This window comes from Ursus americanus, chromosome 24 (genome assembly GCF_024610735.1).
Source record: "Ursus americanus isolate L20-20 chromosome 24, mUrsAme1.1.p, whole genome shotgun sequence".
Taxonomy (NCBI): Eukaryota; Metazoa; Chordata; class Mammalia; order Carnivora; family Ursidae; genus Ursus; species Ursus americanus.
The window spans coordinates 14865298-14879980 of NC_142150.1; the positions used below are offsets into that span (position 1 = coordinate 14865298).

Sequence of the window (14683 nt, forward strand, 5' to 3'; positions counted from 1 at the left end):
ACAAGTTGGTCAAAACATGAAATATCACCGAAACTTATTTTCTGTGAGCGCCTGAAAACAATGCCACTTCTTTTAACACTGAATACATTGCTGGTACACGAGTAAAAGCTGTCCAAGTATTTGCTGAGTGTCCCATTTTCTTCTTATGATTACAAAAGGCCACGTATTTTAGAAAGATCCAGCATGTTGCATCAGGTGTTAATTTTTTAATTATCCTATTTTGTATTTTAAAAAGTCAGCACATTTAATTTTGTAAAAAAAAAAAAAAAAAAGGCAACTCCCCCAAACAGTATCTCTTCAGAAGCATAATCAAAAGTAAGGTACTTTTGTAATAATTTGTCACAAGAAATCTGCTTTTGCCCCCCAATTCACACAAATATATGGTATTTAAGGGGACTGATACTCACAGAACCACAAGGCTTGAAAGATTGGTAAACGCATAGTCAGGGATGCTTGAGATTTTGTTGAGAGCCAAGGTCAGTGCCTGCAGAGTCGGCAGATTGCTGAGGGGATGCACGGGCACCTCCATCAAGCTGTTGTCATCCAGCCACAGATGTCGTAACTGAGCAAGCCCCTCAAAACTGTCCTCGGGGACTGAGGTAATATGGTTGGCATCTAAACGCCTGACAGAAACAGAAACAACCACATTCAAGAACGAATTCTAGCAGAATAAGCCAAGTCACACACAACTCCCAGTTTTCAAAACTTTTAGAAAGGAGTTATAAAAATGACCAGAGTCATGGCATTCCTTATTTCTTCAATTTCTCTAGAAAGTCTCATAAACTTTAACAACTTTTCCAAGACCATCGTGTGGAAGTCTGTTCTTTCCCTTCCTACATGACAAAGGGACAAATGTAAATCTCAATCTCTCAAGAATCTTTGGCTAAGAGTAACTCTATCGCGAAACGATGTTTATTTTTCAAAAAAGAAAACTCTCAGAAAGTTCAAGCTAGAATTTTTTGTTTTAGGACCATTTAAATCGAAAGTACGAAAAAAAAGAAGAAACTAAGTGGAGTAAGTAAGCTACTGTCCTTAAAATTTTACACCACAACTAATATCTGATATTAAATTTATCTGCTATTTTGACCTGGAACCAGAGGGGAAAAAATAAGGAAATATTTACGCCCCCAAAAATGTTGACAGCAAGAGATTCTTAACAATTCTTATTACCACCAGCAAGTTAAAACTATAGGTGTCATGTACTGGTCATACAACCTTCTCCTCTTATCTTAGCACTAAGTTCAAAATTAACGGTTACTAAGAAAAGGACAAACTTTCCACAGGAAAAATTAAACAGCTACTCTGATCAATGTTATTGTGGCCTCAGGGCTTTTTTTAATTTTTTGCAAAATTCTGGAATTAAAAACACCTTGCTAATAGGATTACTCATACTTAAAATTAAGTCCCCATCTAAAAATCTGGAAAATTATGTCCTAAGTGTTACTGTCGGCACAATCAGGCATAATTGTTGGAATAATTGCTTTTTGACACAAAGGCAACCTGATATTAATATGATGAAGGCCAGGCAAATCACAACTGTCTTCATGAACCCCTGGATGATACAGCATCATTACTTAAATTCATACCTTCCGGGCGTGGACCTCTTTGGTGAAAATCAGGGAACGTGAAAAACGTGAAAAGTCAAAATGAGAGCATATTTTTAAAGACATGGATTTTGGCAGCTGTCGAGTTCAGGAATTTCTGACTTTTAGAGGGGTGCTTATGCCTACTGTTGCCTGATGCAGCTTCAGCTTCAGGCCCGCCCTAATTGCCCCTTTCCCCTCCAGGCAAACGCTGAGCCCTGCACTCAACCACCTGCTCCAGCCTCAGATTAGCAGGGGTTAAAGACCCTTGGTCCCTGTGAGGATCTGATGGTATCGTCTTTTTGATAAAGTTGAGATAAGCACTAAAGAGGACCCCACTGGGAACTGAGCAGCTAACTGAAGAATCCATTTAGGAACAGATATTTTTAGGCTGTTTTATTCCTTAGACTCTCTAGCACCTGAGAAGAGAGAGGGATCCTTTATATACAGACTGGCAAAGTCCTGGCTATGGAGTGGCTTAGGAGATCTGCTTTAATGCATGGATAGTATTCTCTCTCTCTCTCTCTCTCTCTCACACACACACACACACACACACACACAAGTTCCTTGAGGAACTTCCACTTAGGGAAAGAGGAACACTGGACATACAATCAACCATATAATGTAACTGAATGGTTAATGCAACTGAATTCTACTTGTAGTTGATTTAATCATCTGCAGTTTATTCAACACAGCTACACTGAGCGTCTTGTTAGGAATAAAAGATAAAAACGGTGAACACATACGTGAGGCCTGTCCTCGAGAGACTGACATTCTAATGGAGAATGACCCACAATAAATACACTTTAAAAGTGCTTACAGAGTGCTTAAGAAGTGCTACGAAATAAAAAAAAAACAGGGTCCTGAGATAAAGACTCATAGGGACTAAGGGGGAAGATGGGTAGCTACTTAAAATGCACTGGTCAGGAAAAGCATTTCCAAGAAGGTGCTATTCAGACTGAAATTCAGAGGGCAGAGACTCAGCAGAAACCAGTGAGGTGTGGTCCCAGAAACTCCCAGAAGATGAGAGCGATGAGAACACAGGAGGAAGGTGTGGAGGGTCCAGGGAGACAAAGCTGGGGATGCAAATAGGGACCAAGTTATATAGACCCTGTAGGCCAGGCAAGAGGTGTGGATTGTATCTTAATTGTATAAATTGAAGTCCCTTTCCAGTTTCTCAGCATTAGAGCAGTTTAAAAGTTTAAATTGTTTATGTTATCATATTGATGATAATGTGCATTCATAGTCAACAATACAATGAGCAAGGCTCGCCCACATATGCACACAACACTTTACCGAAATTAAGCCCTCTCTATAAAAGTGTTTCATTAAGATGTGGTAAAATAAAGAAAGCTATCCATATCTTTTTAGTATAATTTTAGTATTATATACACCATTTACGCTCCTGCAGAATTCTGTTCCATGTACCATCATAGAAAAGAGATGGCCTTAGCTTGGGACAAGATACCCAGGCAAGTTTTGAGCTAAGAGAGTAATGAAACTATCTTCTCTGCAAAATAATAATACAATAATAAACGCACAGACACAACTTCCTCTGTGCTAGAAATTTCCCCAAATTGCAAAGTCACGTTTAAGTAAGAGATCAAAAGGAACAACTCTGGAAAAATGAAACACTTAAATAAGCTAAATGAGGCAAAGGATTTGTGGTGACTCTGTGGTTAATCCTTACACCTCAATTCAAATGCAGATGTTGGGGGCACACTCATAAATGTAAAGAGTTTGCCCCTACACCAAAATGAATGTTTCACAGAGAAATTGTCTTAGAAGTGTGGCTTTGTACCAATGACCTACACATTTCACATTCTTCCGAACTAAGAGACCAAGAAAATACTATCACTGATTCAGTAGACACATGAATAGCATCAGATGTCTCATATGTGAGGAGATAACGTGGGCTTATTTAATGTATTCTACCCTTTAAACTCGATCTGGCAAGAAAGAACTATTACTTTAGGTGTACTTTAGCTGTTAAAGGGTTAACATTATATTAACTGAATTCCCTTACTATTTTTGTCTTTAAAATCTGCTTCTATTCCCTATTCTCAAAAGCCTGTTTTATATCTTACTGAAACTCGCATACTTTTTTTTCTTGCCTTAAATGAAATTACATTAACAATTCCATACGAAGATTTTACTGATGAATGCCTGTTACCAACATCTATTCTGTGTAATCAAAGGCGCTCCCTTTCTCTCTCTACTTCTAACTTACCAGCAGTAATGTATATACTATAGTGTTATATTTTGTTACCAGTTTCAAGTATAAATTGTTAATATAATATGCTACTGTGGAAAACCTAGGAAATTTAGTCTTGAAATCCTCCTTTACCATTCAATGTAAGTGTGATCTAACTTAAGGAAATAAGAATACAGTGGAGTAAATTCTGGCACGTCATTTTAATAGCCTGTTCAGATAATGCTTTAGCCATTTTCATGGCTTTGTGGAAGGCTGTTACGCTACCTTTGTACTAATATTGACAATTCACCTTCAGATTTTATAGTCATCCTTGCACACTTGCATCAAACCACTTCTGGTCAATTTCAACCCCAAATGAACTTTGCTCCTTCTAAGCACTACTTCAGAACCACAAGGAAATCTTTCATGCAACTCAGGTCTGAAGATCAGATTTGCAAACTGAACTCAAGTGCTGATAAGACTGTTTTACACCATGACAGAATTTCAATTGTATCTAAATTGACTGCTACACCCACTAAGCTAACAAACCCATGTACATTTCCTTCTTAAGTAAAACAGGCCTGATGCTTAGCTCCTTGTGTTTCTGATGCAGATAAAAACATCCCAAAGCCTTTAAAAAACAAAACAAAACAAAACAAACAGTTTGCTTTGACTCCTCTCCACCCCCAACCCCATCCCAATTTTGGAGATAATTTAAACTATGCAATTCACTCAATGAGTGATGAGCACAACATGCTTTTTTAAAGTATTATTTTAGAGGGAGAAACCTGTGTAAAGCAATTTATATCATCTAAATTATCAATAAATGTCATGTGGACTTTCATGTGCTTATTGACCACAATCTATTTGTATGTTTTCTTGGTAGGTTTTTCTGTTCTAAAACTCAAAATTTTTAGCCTTGTCTTTTTCAGCCTTCCAACTAGACAAAAGAACTGAATATTTTGATCATTTAGTCTTGGGAAATAAGAACAATTCTGTATGAAGTTCTTGAAGTAAAATGAATTCTGAAGAAGCACAAGAAAATGAGTATTTAAAACGTCTAATGAATTCGGCTCTGAGGGAGGCAAAATGGCTCCCTCTGTGTACATCTGTCCAAGGTCAGAAAGTGTGTAGAGGTGACACAGTCACATGTCTATGAAGGAACTCATTCCAATGGATTCACTGAAGGAGTCTAGTCGGAGTCTACTCAAATAGTTATAGCAAATAACAAATCCTATGTTCCATGACTTGGCATTGTGGCAAAATTAGCTATTTAATATATTTCTACCTTAAGTTAAACTTCTATTTAAACTAGAAATTAGGGGCTCTTGGGTGGCTCAGTTGGTTAAGCATCTGCCTTTGGCTCAGGTTATGATCCCAGAGTCCTAGGATCCAGCCCCGCATCTGGCTCCCTGCTCAGCAGAGAGTCTGCTTCTCCCTCTGCCCCTCACCCCACTCATTGCCTGTGCTCTCTCTCTCTCTCTCTCTCTCTGTCTCAAATAAATAAATAAATCTTTAAAAAAATAAACTAGAAATTAAATGGTGAATGCCTCGGATACTCCTTATTTATGACAGTAGATACATTTTAAAGTTTAACCTTCACAGTGTATGATAGGCTTTACAGTACGTGTTTTTTTAAAGATTTATTTATTGCTGGAGAGAAAGAGCTCAAGCGAGCAGGGGGAGGGGCAGAGGGAGAGAGAGACTCTCCAGCCAACTGCACGCTGAGCACAGAGCCTGACACAGGGCTCGATCTCACGACCCTGAGATCATGACCTGAGCCGAAGTCAAGAGTCAGATGCCCAATCAACTGAGCCACTCAGACACCCCTTTATTAGTATATATTTTTATTTTCACATTAACTAGGAGATTATCTAATCTAAATGAAAAGGTAATCTAAATTCCAGTGATGTGTTTTGGGTGCAGTTAAAAATGGTTTTATATCAGCAAGCAGAGACAAGCAGTTCAATCACTTCAATCAAGTCTTCTACTATAGGCATTTCCTACAAAAGCATACCTTTAAAGTTATTTCAAAGAGCAATAAAAAGAAAAATGTATGGGACAGATTAGATCACACAACTACATGATATGGTTAAAACCCAATTTTGTAACCCAGAACATATATGTATGTTAACTATTACATTTTTTATTCAGAGTGATTCTCAAAACTTCCACGTACATGAGAATCTCCTGGAGAAATTTTTTAAAATATAGCTTGTTAGATCTTACCTTTAAAGAGAAAATACCATTACTTCCAGGATATGGCCTAGAGGTCTGCATTTTAGCAATCTCCCACTGGTGCAGGTGGTCAAAGTGCCACACTTTGACAAACTACGCCTTCCTCCCACTGTATTTGGGATTAGGATGTAAGCCGAAACAATGTACATTGGTATTCGTTATTCTAGTACAATGACGAACTAACCAAGTTCCTTGTTTTAAAGAATACTTTTTTCACACAAGAAAAAATAAAGAATACTTTTTCATTACTTTCAGACATTCCCATAACCTGGTTATATAAATTGGGTAAACTAGGAATCAAAAGAAAGCACTGATAAAATATATCATTATTACTATTAGTAGATTCCACGAATGTTTCTTGAACACCTACTACATGTTAGATATTGTTACAAGTGCTTTTCATGCATTCAAGTATATGGCAAGTAATGAGCATACTACTATATGGAGAATTTTAAATAACTTGCACAACCTCACACAGCTAATAAGTGGCAAAGTGGGGATCTCAAACCAGACAAGACTGATAAATACGCTACTGGCTTTTCTTAATCTGGGCAGAAACCAAACTGTAATAACCATCCATTTCAGTTCAGTACTTCTCACTCTGTTCTGGGAAGGTACCCCTCGACACAGAAGAACTGGATCTTCCAATCCCAAAGATGGGGAAAACTAAAGTTGTAGCCCCAACAACACTAGTTTATAACATTCATTCTAGTCATTAACAAATATGTTTATTTAATATAAAAATGGTTGTTTCTTCAAAATCTTCCATGGATATTGCCTGGCCCTGGTGATACCACTGCTGCTTACCTGGTCCACCCACCAGAGGGGGAAGGGAGGTATGGGGTTTGTGTATCAAACAGTGGAAGCACTGACCACTGTTCTCCAGGCTCATACACACGCACACACACACACACACACACACACACACACACACACACACACGGGAGAGAATGCAAAAAAGAACAAAGTGAAGTGCTACATGAAAAAGCTTTTGGGATGCTTGGGTGGTTCAGTAAATTGAGCATCCAACTCTTGATTTCGGCTCAGGTCATGATCTCGGGGTTGAGAGACTCAGCCCCACGTAGGGCTCCAGGCTCAGTGGAGAGTCTGCTTAGGCTTCTCTCTCTCCCTCTGCCTCTGCCCCTCCCCCTGCTCACTCTCACTCGTTCACCCTCTCTCTCTCTCCCTAAAATAAGTAGATCTTAAAAAAAAAAAAAACTTTTGAAATTAATAAAAACCAAGCTTTTGAACATGGTAAAAACAAAGAATTGATATCATGAACACTCCACATAAAGCCAAACTCTCCTCATAAAGAAAAACTTGGGAAAAAGGCAGTACAAGAGACTAAGTTACCACCCCCAACGTGAGTTCAAGGTCCACAGATGAGGAATTATAATCAATTTCTTCTGATTATCATTACCACCTAAAACAGAAACCTCTCTGTGGCTGTTTCTTGACCATAAAGGCACAAAACACTAGAACTTCAGTAGACAAATAATTCTGGTCCTAAAGAGGTGATGATCACCTGTCATATACAAGCTCCTAGAATTACACCTAGCCGTGTACGCTTGTAACTTTTCTCCCAGCATCTGAGACAAGAGAGGGAATAAACTGAACCACCTCCTTCTCTCTCACCAAAGGGCATTTTGATACCTGGCCGTCCCCAATTTATCCCAGATGAAAGAATAAATCTCCCCTTTTCCTGGAATTCCAGTTCTTTATATATTTAGCAGCTAGAGCGGTCTACGAATGATTGAAGAATACAGAAAACCAAAAAGCTACTTACAAAGACTGCAAAGCACTCAGTCCTCGAATGGCTTCACTGGGTACTGTTTTCAACTGATTGTTTTGCAGCGTTCTGGAAGGAAATTTTTGGTTAGAGAATAACAAGCAACTGTTACTATTTTTTTCTGAGAAGAATTCAGAGCCATTTCTATCCAAAAAATACTTCCAATGGCAGGAAAGGGGGAGAGGTCAAGGTGGAGAACACCCAAGGAAAGAGAACTGCAGAAAAGCAAGAAGCATTTGCTATAAAGCCAGAAATGAAACCACAGCTGCTATCCCCAAGCCATCTCCTATCACAGACCCACTGGTAACACACATTTCCAGGGGTGTTGCACTCTCAGGAATTAAGGCACACTAATTAATGTTCGTCACCCTAGGGATGGTTAATGTTAATTAGGAAGCATAACAAGTTAACTGGGAGGTATAACCAGCAAACCTATTGGAATCCCTAGTGCCTTTTCAATTGGAACAAAGCAGAACCCAGAAACATGGACATGAAATCAAGCCAATTTTTTCAAGAAAACGGCAGATCCTGAGCTCTTAGGGAGCAGTAGACATGTCCTCAGTGAACGGAGGGCCAGGGCAAGAAAAAGAGCTTTAATGGGCTAATAGTTAGAGAAGAGAGACATATATCAGTACTGAAAGTGAAATTTTTATTATTTTTGCCTAAAGCCATTTCTAGTCATATTAATAAAATGACTGCTTGGCATGAATCATAACCACAGAAAGGAGTGGTAAAAGCTACATATAACTCCCTGAACCAGAGAGGTCTGGTGACTTGCAGAGGGTTACCCAGCAAGGTAGTGGCAGAAATGGGGCTGGCAGTCAGTCCATCTGTTCCCCAATCTGCCATAGTCCAAACCCTTACCCACTGCCAGAAATTTATTTCCTGGTCCCTCACAGACTCTGTAAATTATAGGCATCTTAATTCCTTTTAGCTTTAAAATGATGTTAACATTTTGAGCTTTTGTAAGCCTTTTTTCCCTTTCGGGTCAGCTAATTCAAAGTTATTACAGCTATACAATAAGTAGAAACAAAACTACCAGTAAAGCTTAAATATGATTTTGATTCAATCCATTAGCCCTACAAAAAAGCCTAATAGATTCAACTGTAATGCACTGAAGGTCAGAACACCTATTATTTAGAGTTTTAACTTTTGTTATCTAGACCCAAGGTTGCCTAAATCAACCCTTGCCTCCCACACTACCCATTGGCCACTCCTTAAATCTTTTAATCCTAAACTAAAAGAAACTGTGCTTACCCTCGCTCCAAGCATGTTGACTATGCAAAAAGAAAATACACAGCCAGCTGTGAAACTCTAAAATTGCATTACTTACAGAACTTTGAGTTCTTTCAACCCAGACAAGGCCTTTGGGTGGATAAAAGAAAGGTCGTTGCCAGCCAATCGTCTAGGGGGGAAAAAAAGTAGCAAGAAAAAAAAAATAGTAATTCAGGCTCTTAAAAATTCAGAACTCACAATAAACTAATCTGTGATTAAAGCTCTATGTTAAACATTTCTCAAGTCTATCTGACATTAAACATGGACTTAAACCTTTGCTAAAGCAATCCCAAGATTCTTCCAATGAGATAAATGTCTCTAGAATTTTTTTTAAACTCCCAATACAATAATTCAAACAGGCACATTTTTATTCTGGTGAGGTCAAGCAAGCCAAAACACATTAAACCAAATTAAGTTTGCTATTCATGGTCACTCTCTGCAGCTTGCAGTGTTTTCCAAGTGCCTCATAAATACAGACCACTGGTCAGCAAGCAGGAGTGTTTATACAGATCAGAGCAAACCAGTCTGTTAAGGAGGAATGCCTTCTGGAGGCAAGTCAGCCTGTTATCTCTCCATTACCAAGGGCGGTATTTTCTGTGCAAAAGGGAAGCAAAAAGTGAAAGTCACTGTAAGCAGAATTTTCCAAGCAAAGGCATGTGTGCGTATATACACACACATATATATGTGTATATATGTGCATACACATGCACACACACACACACATAAAAATGTATGTTTGTTTGTTTTTTTTAAGAAATGTTTTCCTAAAGAAATTTTAAAGTGACACATTTAACTGGGAATAAGAGTGAGGAAAGGATAAGAATTCTTTGGGTCCTTTTGTAAGATATCTGAGCCCACAATTTCTACTGAGCCCAACTTTCCTTCCCGTTTTCCCAGGCACACAGAAATGGGAGGAAAAGTTAAACAGAGAACTTTAGGGAGAAGAAGCAGGAGTAAGGCAGCAACTCCTGTAAGTAACTTACAAACAGGTGAACTAAAGGAAGATTTCCAAGCGTTGACTTAGAAATGACAGTTGTGTGCCCATATGTTAAACACAGGACTGTCCCAGTTTCCTGGTTTCATAGGGGTACTCTCTCAAGCAACAAGATTTTGTATCTGTAATCTTTTTTAATGCTCTCTCCCTCATTTCTTAGGATCACATAGTCATCAAGTCATATTAATTCCTCCTTTAAAGGTTCTATTTTCATCCCTTTGTCTTCTCTCTGCAAGCACCCTGCACCTCTGAGCCTTATTCATCAATTCACTGATTCAATAAAAAGTTTCATTCATTCGTTAACAAATATGAGTGCCTACTAAGTGCCAGGCGTAGGACATCCTCTTCTCAGACCTCCGGCCCCACCCCACTTTCCAATACACTCCTCTTATACACCCTGATTTTAGGGACACAAGGAAAGCTCCTTCATTTGAAGTCACTGAGGTCTGAAACTCTACCTTTTAGATGCATTATTTTCTCTGGAACTCTTTGTCCCAGTTAAAATGCAAATAGCCCTGGAAAGAACAATATTTGATCCTTACCTAGCATTAACATAGAAATGTGCGCTGAAGGTGTGTACTGGGCAGGGGTGGAGGGTGGTGCAGGTGGAGAACCAGGAGAAGCAGGACTCCGAAACCAAGAGTGAGTATATAGAATTATTTCTTCAGTAGCAAGGATCACAAAGCTGGCTTGTCAGGCAACACCCCAGGTGTAACACGGGGTTCATGCCCCTAAACAAAATTCCTCCTAGAAAGCCCTCTCACCACACACAATTTGATCTCACAAGGCACCCTAGCACCTTTCAAGCCTTCCCGAAATCCAGCCTCAAAATAACTTACTTTGTATCACCAGTCTCTTGGCCTTGTACCTCCTAGGGTTCACCTTATGTAAAATGAGGGATTGGAAAAGACAGTTTTAATACCTCCTGAGGGTTAAAAATATTTAAAACTATTTCTCCTTAGCAATCCTCTGGGTTCTAAACCAGTCAGCATCACCACATGCCTATAAATGCTTCACCGCACAGCCTCACTTTCGCTCCTTGAATACCCAACTGCAGCATTACTTCCCATGAAGACTTCAGTTCTCATGAACGTGCCTCATGTGTAAATTCCTAGAACTCTTAATTAAACACAGGCTACATTCTATGGGTTGTTTCTTGCGCATTAGTCTTGTAGGTCAAGTACAAACAGTGCCCAGAACAGGGCATGCATCTCACACTTTTGTTACTACCCACCAGCGTGTTAACTCATTAGTCAGAAACTGTTTTCTCAGAATTTCCCCCTCAAAAATGCTCGCCATTCCAATGCCACGGCATCCTACAGTTTACCTTAGTGCAGACTCAGTGCAAGCTCTCTCAGGGGCCTTTCTATATCCCAGATTCATTAATTAAGATTCGATTGATAATGCTGATGGCTGAAATGAAGTGTGTAAAAGATCACATTTTAAAAAATCAAATTGTACCATAGGGGCAAAAGCCTTCTCCCCCCTCCCCCAAGGGCTGCACATAATCACGTGACTATGACTGCTCCTCCAAGTTATCTGAAAGATGTGCCTTAAAGTCTGGGGTGCCTGGCTGGTTCAGTCGGTAGAGCATGCGATTCTTGACCTCGGGGTTGTAAGTTCAAGCCCCATGATGGGTGTAGAGATTACTCAAAAATAAAATCTTAAAAAAAAAAAAAAAAAGAGGGTAGTGGGGAACACATGGCTGGCTCAGTTGGAAGGGTGACTCTTGATCTCAGGGTTGTAAATTTGAGCCCCACATTGGATGTAGAGATTACTTAAAAATAAGATCTTTAAAAAAATGAAAGATTTAAAAAAAAAAAAAAAAGCTTAGGTCTACTAAAAGACAAACACTATAAACAGACTGAAGTTGTTGTAGGATTTTTTTTTTGTCAGAGAGAGAGAGAGAGAACATAAGCAGGAGGGAGTGGCAGGCAGGGGGAGAAGCAGGTTCCCCGCTGAGCAAGAAGCCCAATGGGGGACTCAATCCCAGGACCCTGGGATCATGACTTGAGCCGAAGGCAGACACTTAACCAACTGAGCCACCCAGGCATCCCTTGTTGTGGGATTCTTAATTTCTTGTCTCTAATATTAGTTTTTAATGTCCCCGTATCTATGGGCTTTCCTTGAAGAGTTCAATCTATTATACTAGGGCTCATGAAAGAAGAGTATTTTATAAAATAAAGGAAGTGGCAAAATGCAGAGCGCCCAATTACCTATACTTATCAACAGAAGAGAGTGGTTAACCACATTAGCCAAGATATTTGCTTCCTTTTCACAAATCTCTGCCCGCTTTATAAGCCAAAGGAAAACTAAAGTAACCTAACTTCGAAAAGCATCCTCGCTTCCTCCACTGTTTATCGTTAATAGAAAGGACCAAATGAGCCCTCTGCATGTGGTTTCTCCTGAAACGCAAGCCCACTATCTGGAGAAATAAACACTTGGAGGATGCCGCGGACGGTGATAATGCAGAGTCCTCAAGAGGGCATACTACCGTACACTACCGCGATTATTTCGTCTCTTACTAGAGTAAACACATCATGTGGAGCCTTTAGGAATGTATCAACCTGTGCTTCCCAAGCTGCTGTGTTCATGAATAATAAACACAACGGCTTGGAATAGGCTCTACAGATCCAACAATCACATGCCCCAACGTCTCATCCCATTTTGCTTCTTTCAAGAGCCAGTATTTCTTATAAGAGACGCTGGGGAAGCTTCACATCCCAAACCTCAGATCCAGAAGCGAGCAAAGTGGATAAGTAACAGGGTTAGGGACAAAGTCCCAAAAACTCTGAAAGAGAGAAACCTATGTAATGAGCCCACAGTAGTTGCAGGCACCGAGATACATGGTTTATAGACATTCTTTCATTTTAGTCATCTCATTGCTATGGCCCTGCTTCTCCGAGTCCCTGAGAGGCTGGGTGCCTTGGCATAAGTCACACCGATGGGAAGTGGAGGGAGCCAGCATTCCGTTCTTGCCTGGCTAGGTTCAATGCTTATTCACGTCAATGCCTCTGGTGTGTCACCAAGAGGTTGGGAAATAATTCCCAGAGAGGTGGAACAGAGTGGACTTGGGCAAGAGCTGTGTTCTGAGTATCAGCAGCTCTCCCCCGTAGACTGGAGCTCACACGCAGGGACTCTGGCATCAGGAGCTCCGAACTGCAACTATGGAGGAATGTCCAACAGACCAACAGTGCCATCCTTCCCACAGCCAAAGATGAGCAGGGGGAAAGGGGGTAAGGATGGGACGGGATCCCTGAGTGCCCCCAGGGTGAGCGCAGGCCCTAAACTCACTGGGACTTTACTTAGGATGTGGTGCATTCTTGGTTGTGCTTCTCTTAATGCAACTCTCATGGAAAAAGAGGTGGCTGGTCCTGAGGAAAAGTCCCCAGTCGCCTTCTACTAGCAAAGACCAGCCACTTCCCATTCTACACCTGGGTTTGTCTGTGCTAGAAACAGTTTTCTCAATGTCTCACTTCACGAGGATGTATTGGCTGGCCCCAGAAAACCTTTTGTAATTTGCTAAATGAGGATATATAGATATGTACTATTACTATTCTTCCAATGGCTGTGAAGACCTAAGGGGGAAATAATCATTAGTGTAAGAACAGAAAGGTGAACATGTCACAATTTTCTGCATGCTAAGGGTATAGGTCTCAGGCATCACTTCTTTCCCCTCTGTACCCTGTACCCAAGACCAAGAGCCTCCTTGCAAGGTTTCAACCCATTCACTCTTTTACTCTTCCTGCTGTCACCTGAGTCTAAGCCCTCAATTGCCCTCCACCTTCCACTGGCTTACTGCCATGAACCTCCACGAGACTCCTGCATCAACCACTTAATTATAATACTGTGAGAGCTAACTCTTAAAAAAGCACAACTCTGAGCATTTTCCCAAAGGCTTTTTTTCCCTGCTGACTGAGCTGGAACTTCATTATGGATCCTCTCTTCCTTTCTCACCTGATGCCGCAACGTTCCCTGCGTCCTACAGTTAGGCACAGCATGCTTTTCCACCTCTGACTCTTTGCTCATGACACTTCCTTCGCCTGAAATACCCTGACTCCGGTCTCTGCCAAGTGAAACATTACTCATCATTACTGTCCAAGTTGGATACTACCACAAATATGAAACCATCATGATATCCGCTTCCTTTGATTCTACCGGTGTTTAGAAAAAACTCTCATCGGGCACATCTTAGTTTGCCTCTAGTTACTACAAACTTGTCACATCTCCTTAAAGTTGTATTATACGTCCCTTCCAGGCGGGGACCAGGTCATATTCATCTTATATTCTCTTGCGTGGGACCTTATGTGTAGCAGACACTTGGCATTTGCTGTCATGCTTCGGCTAAGCCCTGGGAGGACTCTGGATTCGACTGCTACTTAAAGAGTGGGGAAAGCTTACTGTTTATCTTCTCTTTTCTGCATGTTTTCTCTTCTTGTTTCACTTCTGCTCCCCCACTGCCCTTCACTCTCCTGACTACTTGGCTAGATCTTAAAGTGCTATGGCAATAATTTTCTTTCTTAACATCTGCTGGGAGTATACTTTCTTAGGGAAGGGTGGGGGGTGGACCTCAAACACGGGAACACCAACCCTACTGGTCAACAGTATTA

At 40.4% G+C, this 14683-nt stretch overlaps 1 protein-coding gene across 2 annotated transcripts in view; it reads right to left on the reverse strand.

Annotated features, from left to right (window-relative positions):
- Positions 1–14683, reverse strand: part of LGR4 (leucine rich repeat containing G protein-coupled receptor 4) — a 99222-nt gene that overhangs the window by 17788 nt on the left and 66751 nt on the right. For both annotated transcript variants that reach the window (XM_045808594.2, XM_045808593.2), the window contains exons 3-5: positions 9138–9209; positions 7802–7873; positions 408–623 (exon numbers count right to left, since the gene is read on the reverse strand). In XM_045808594.2, the coding sequence (XP_045664550.2) occupies positions 408–623; positions 7802–7873; positions 9138–9209 (360 nt within the window). The remainder of the gene's footprint in view (positions 1–407; positions 624–7801; positions 7874–9137; positions 9210–14683) is intronic.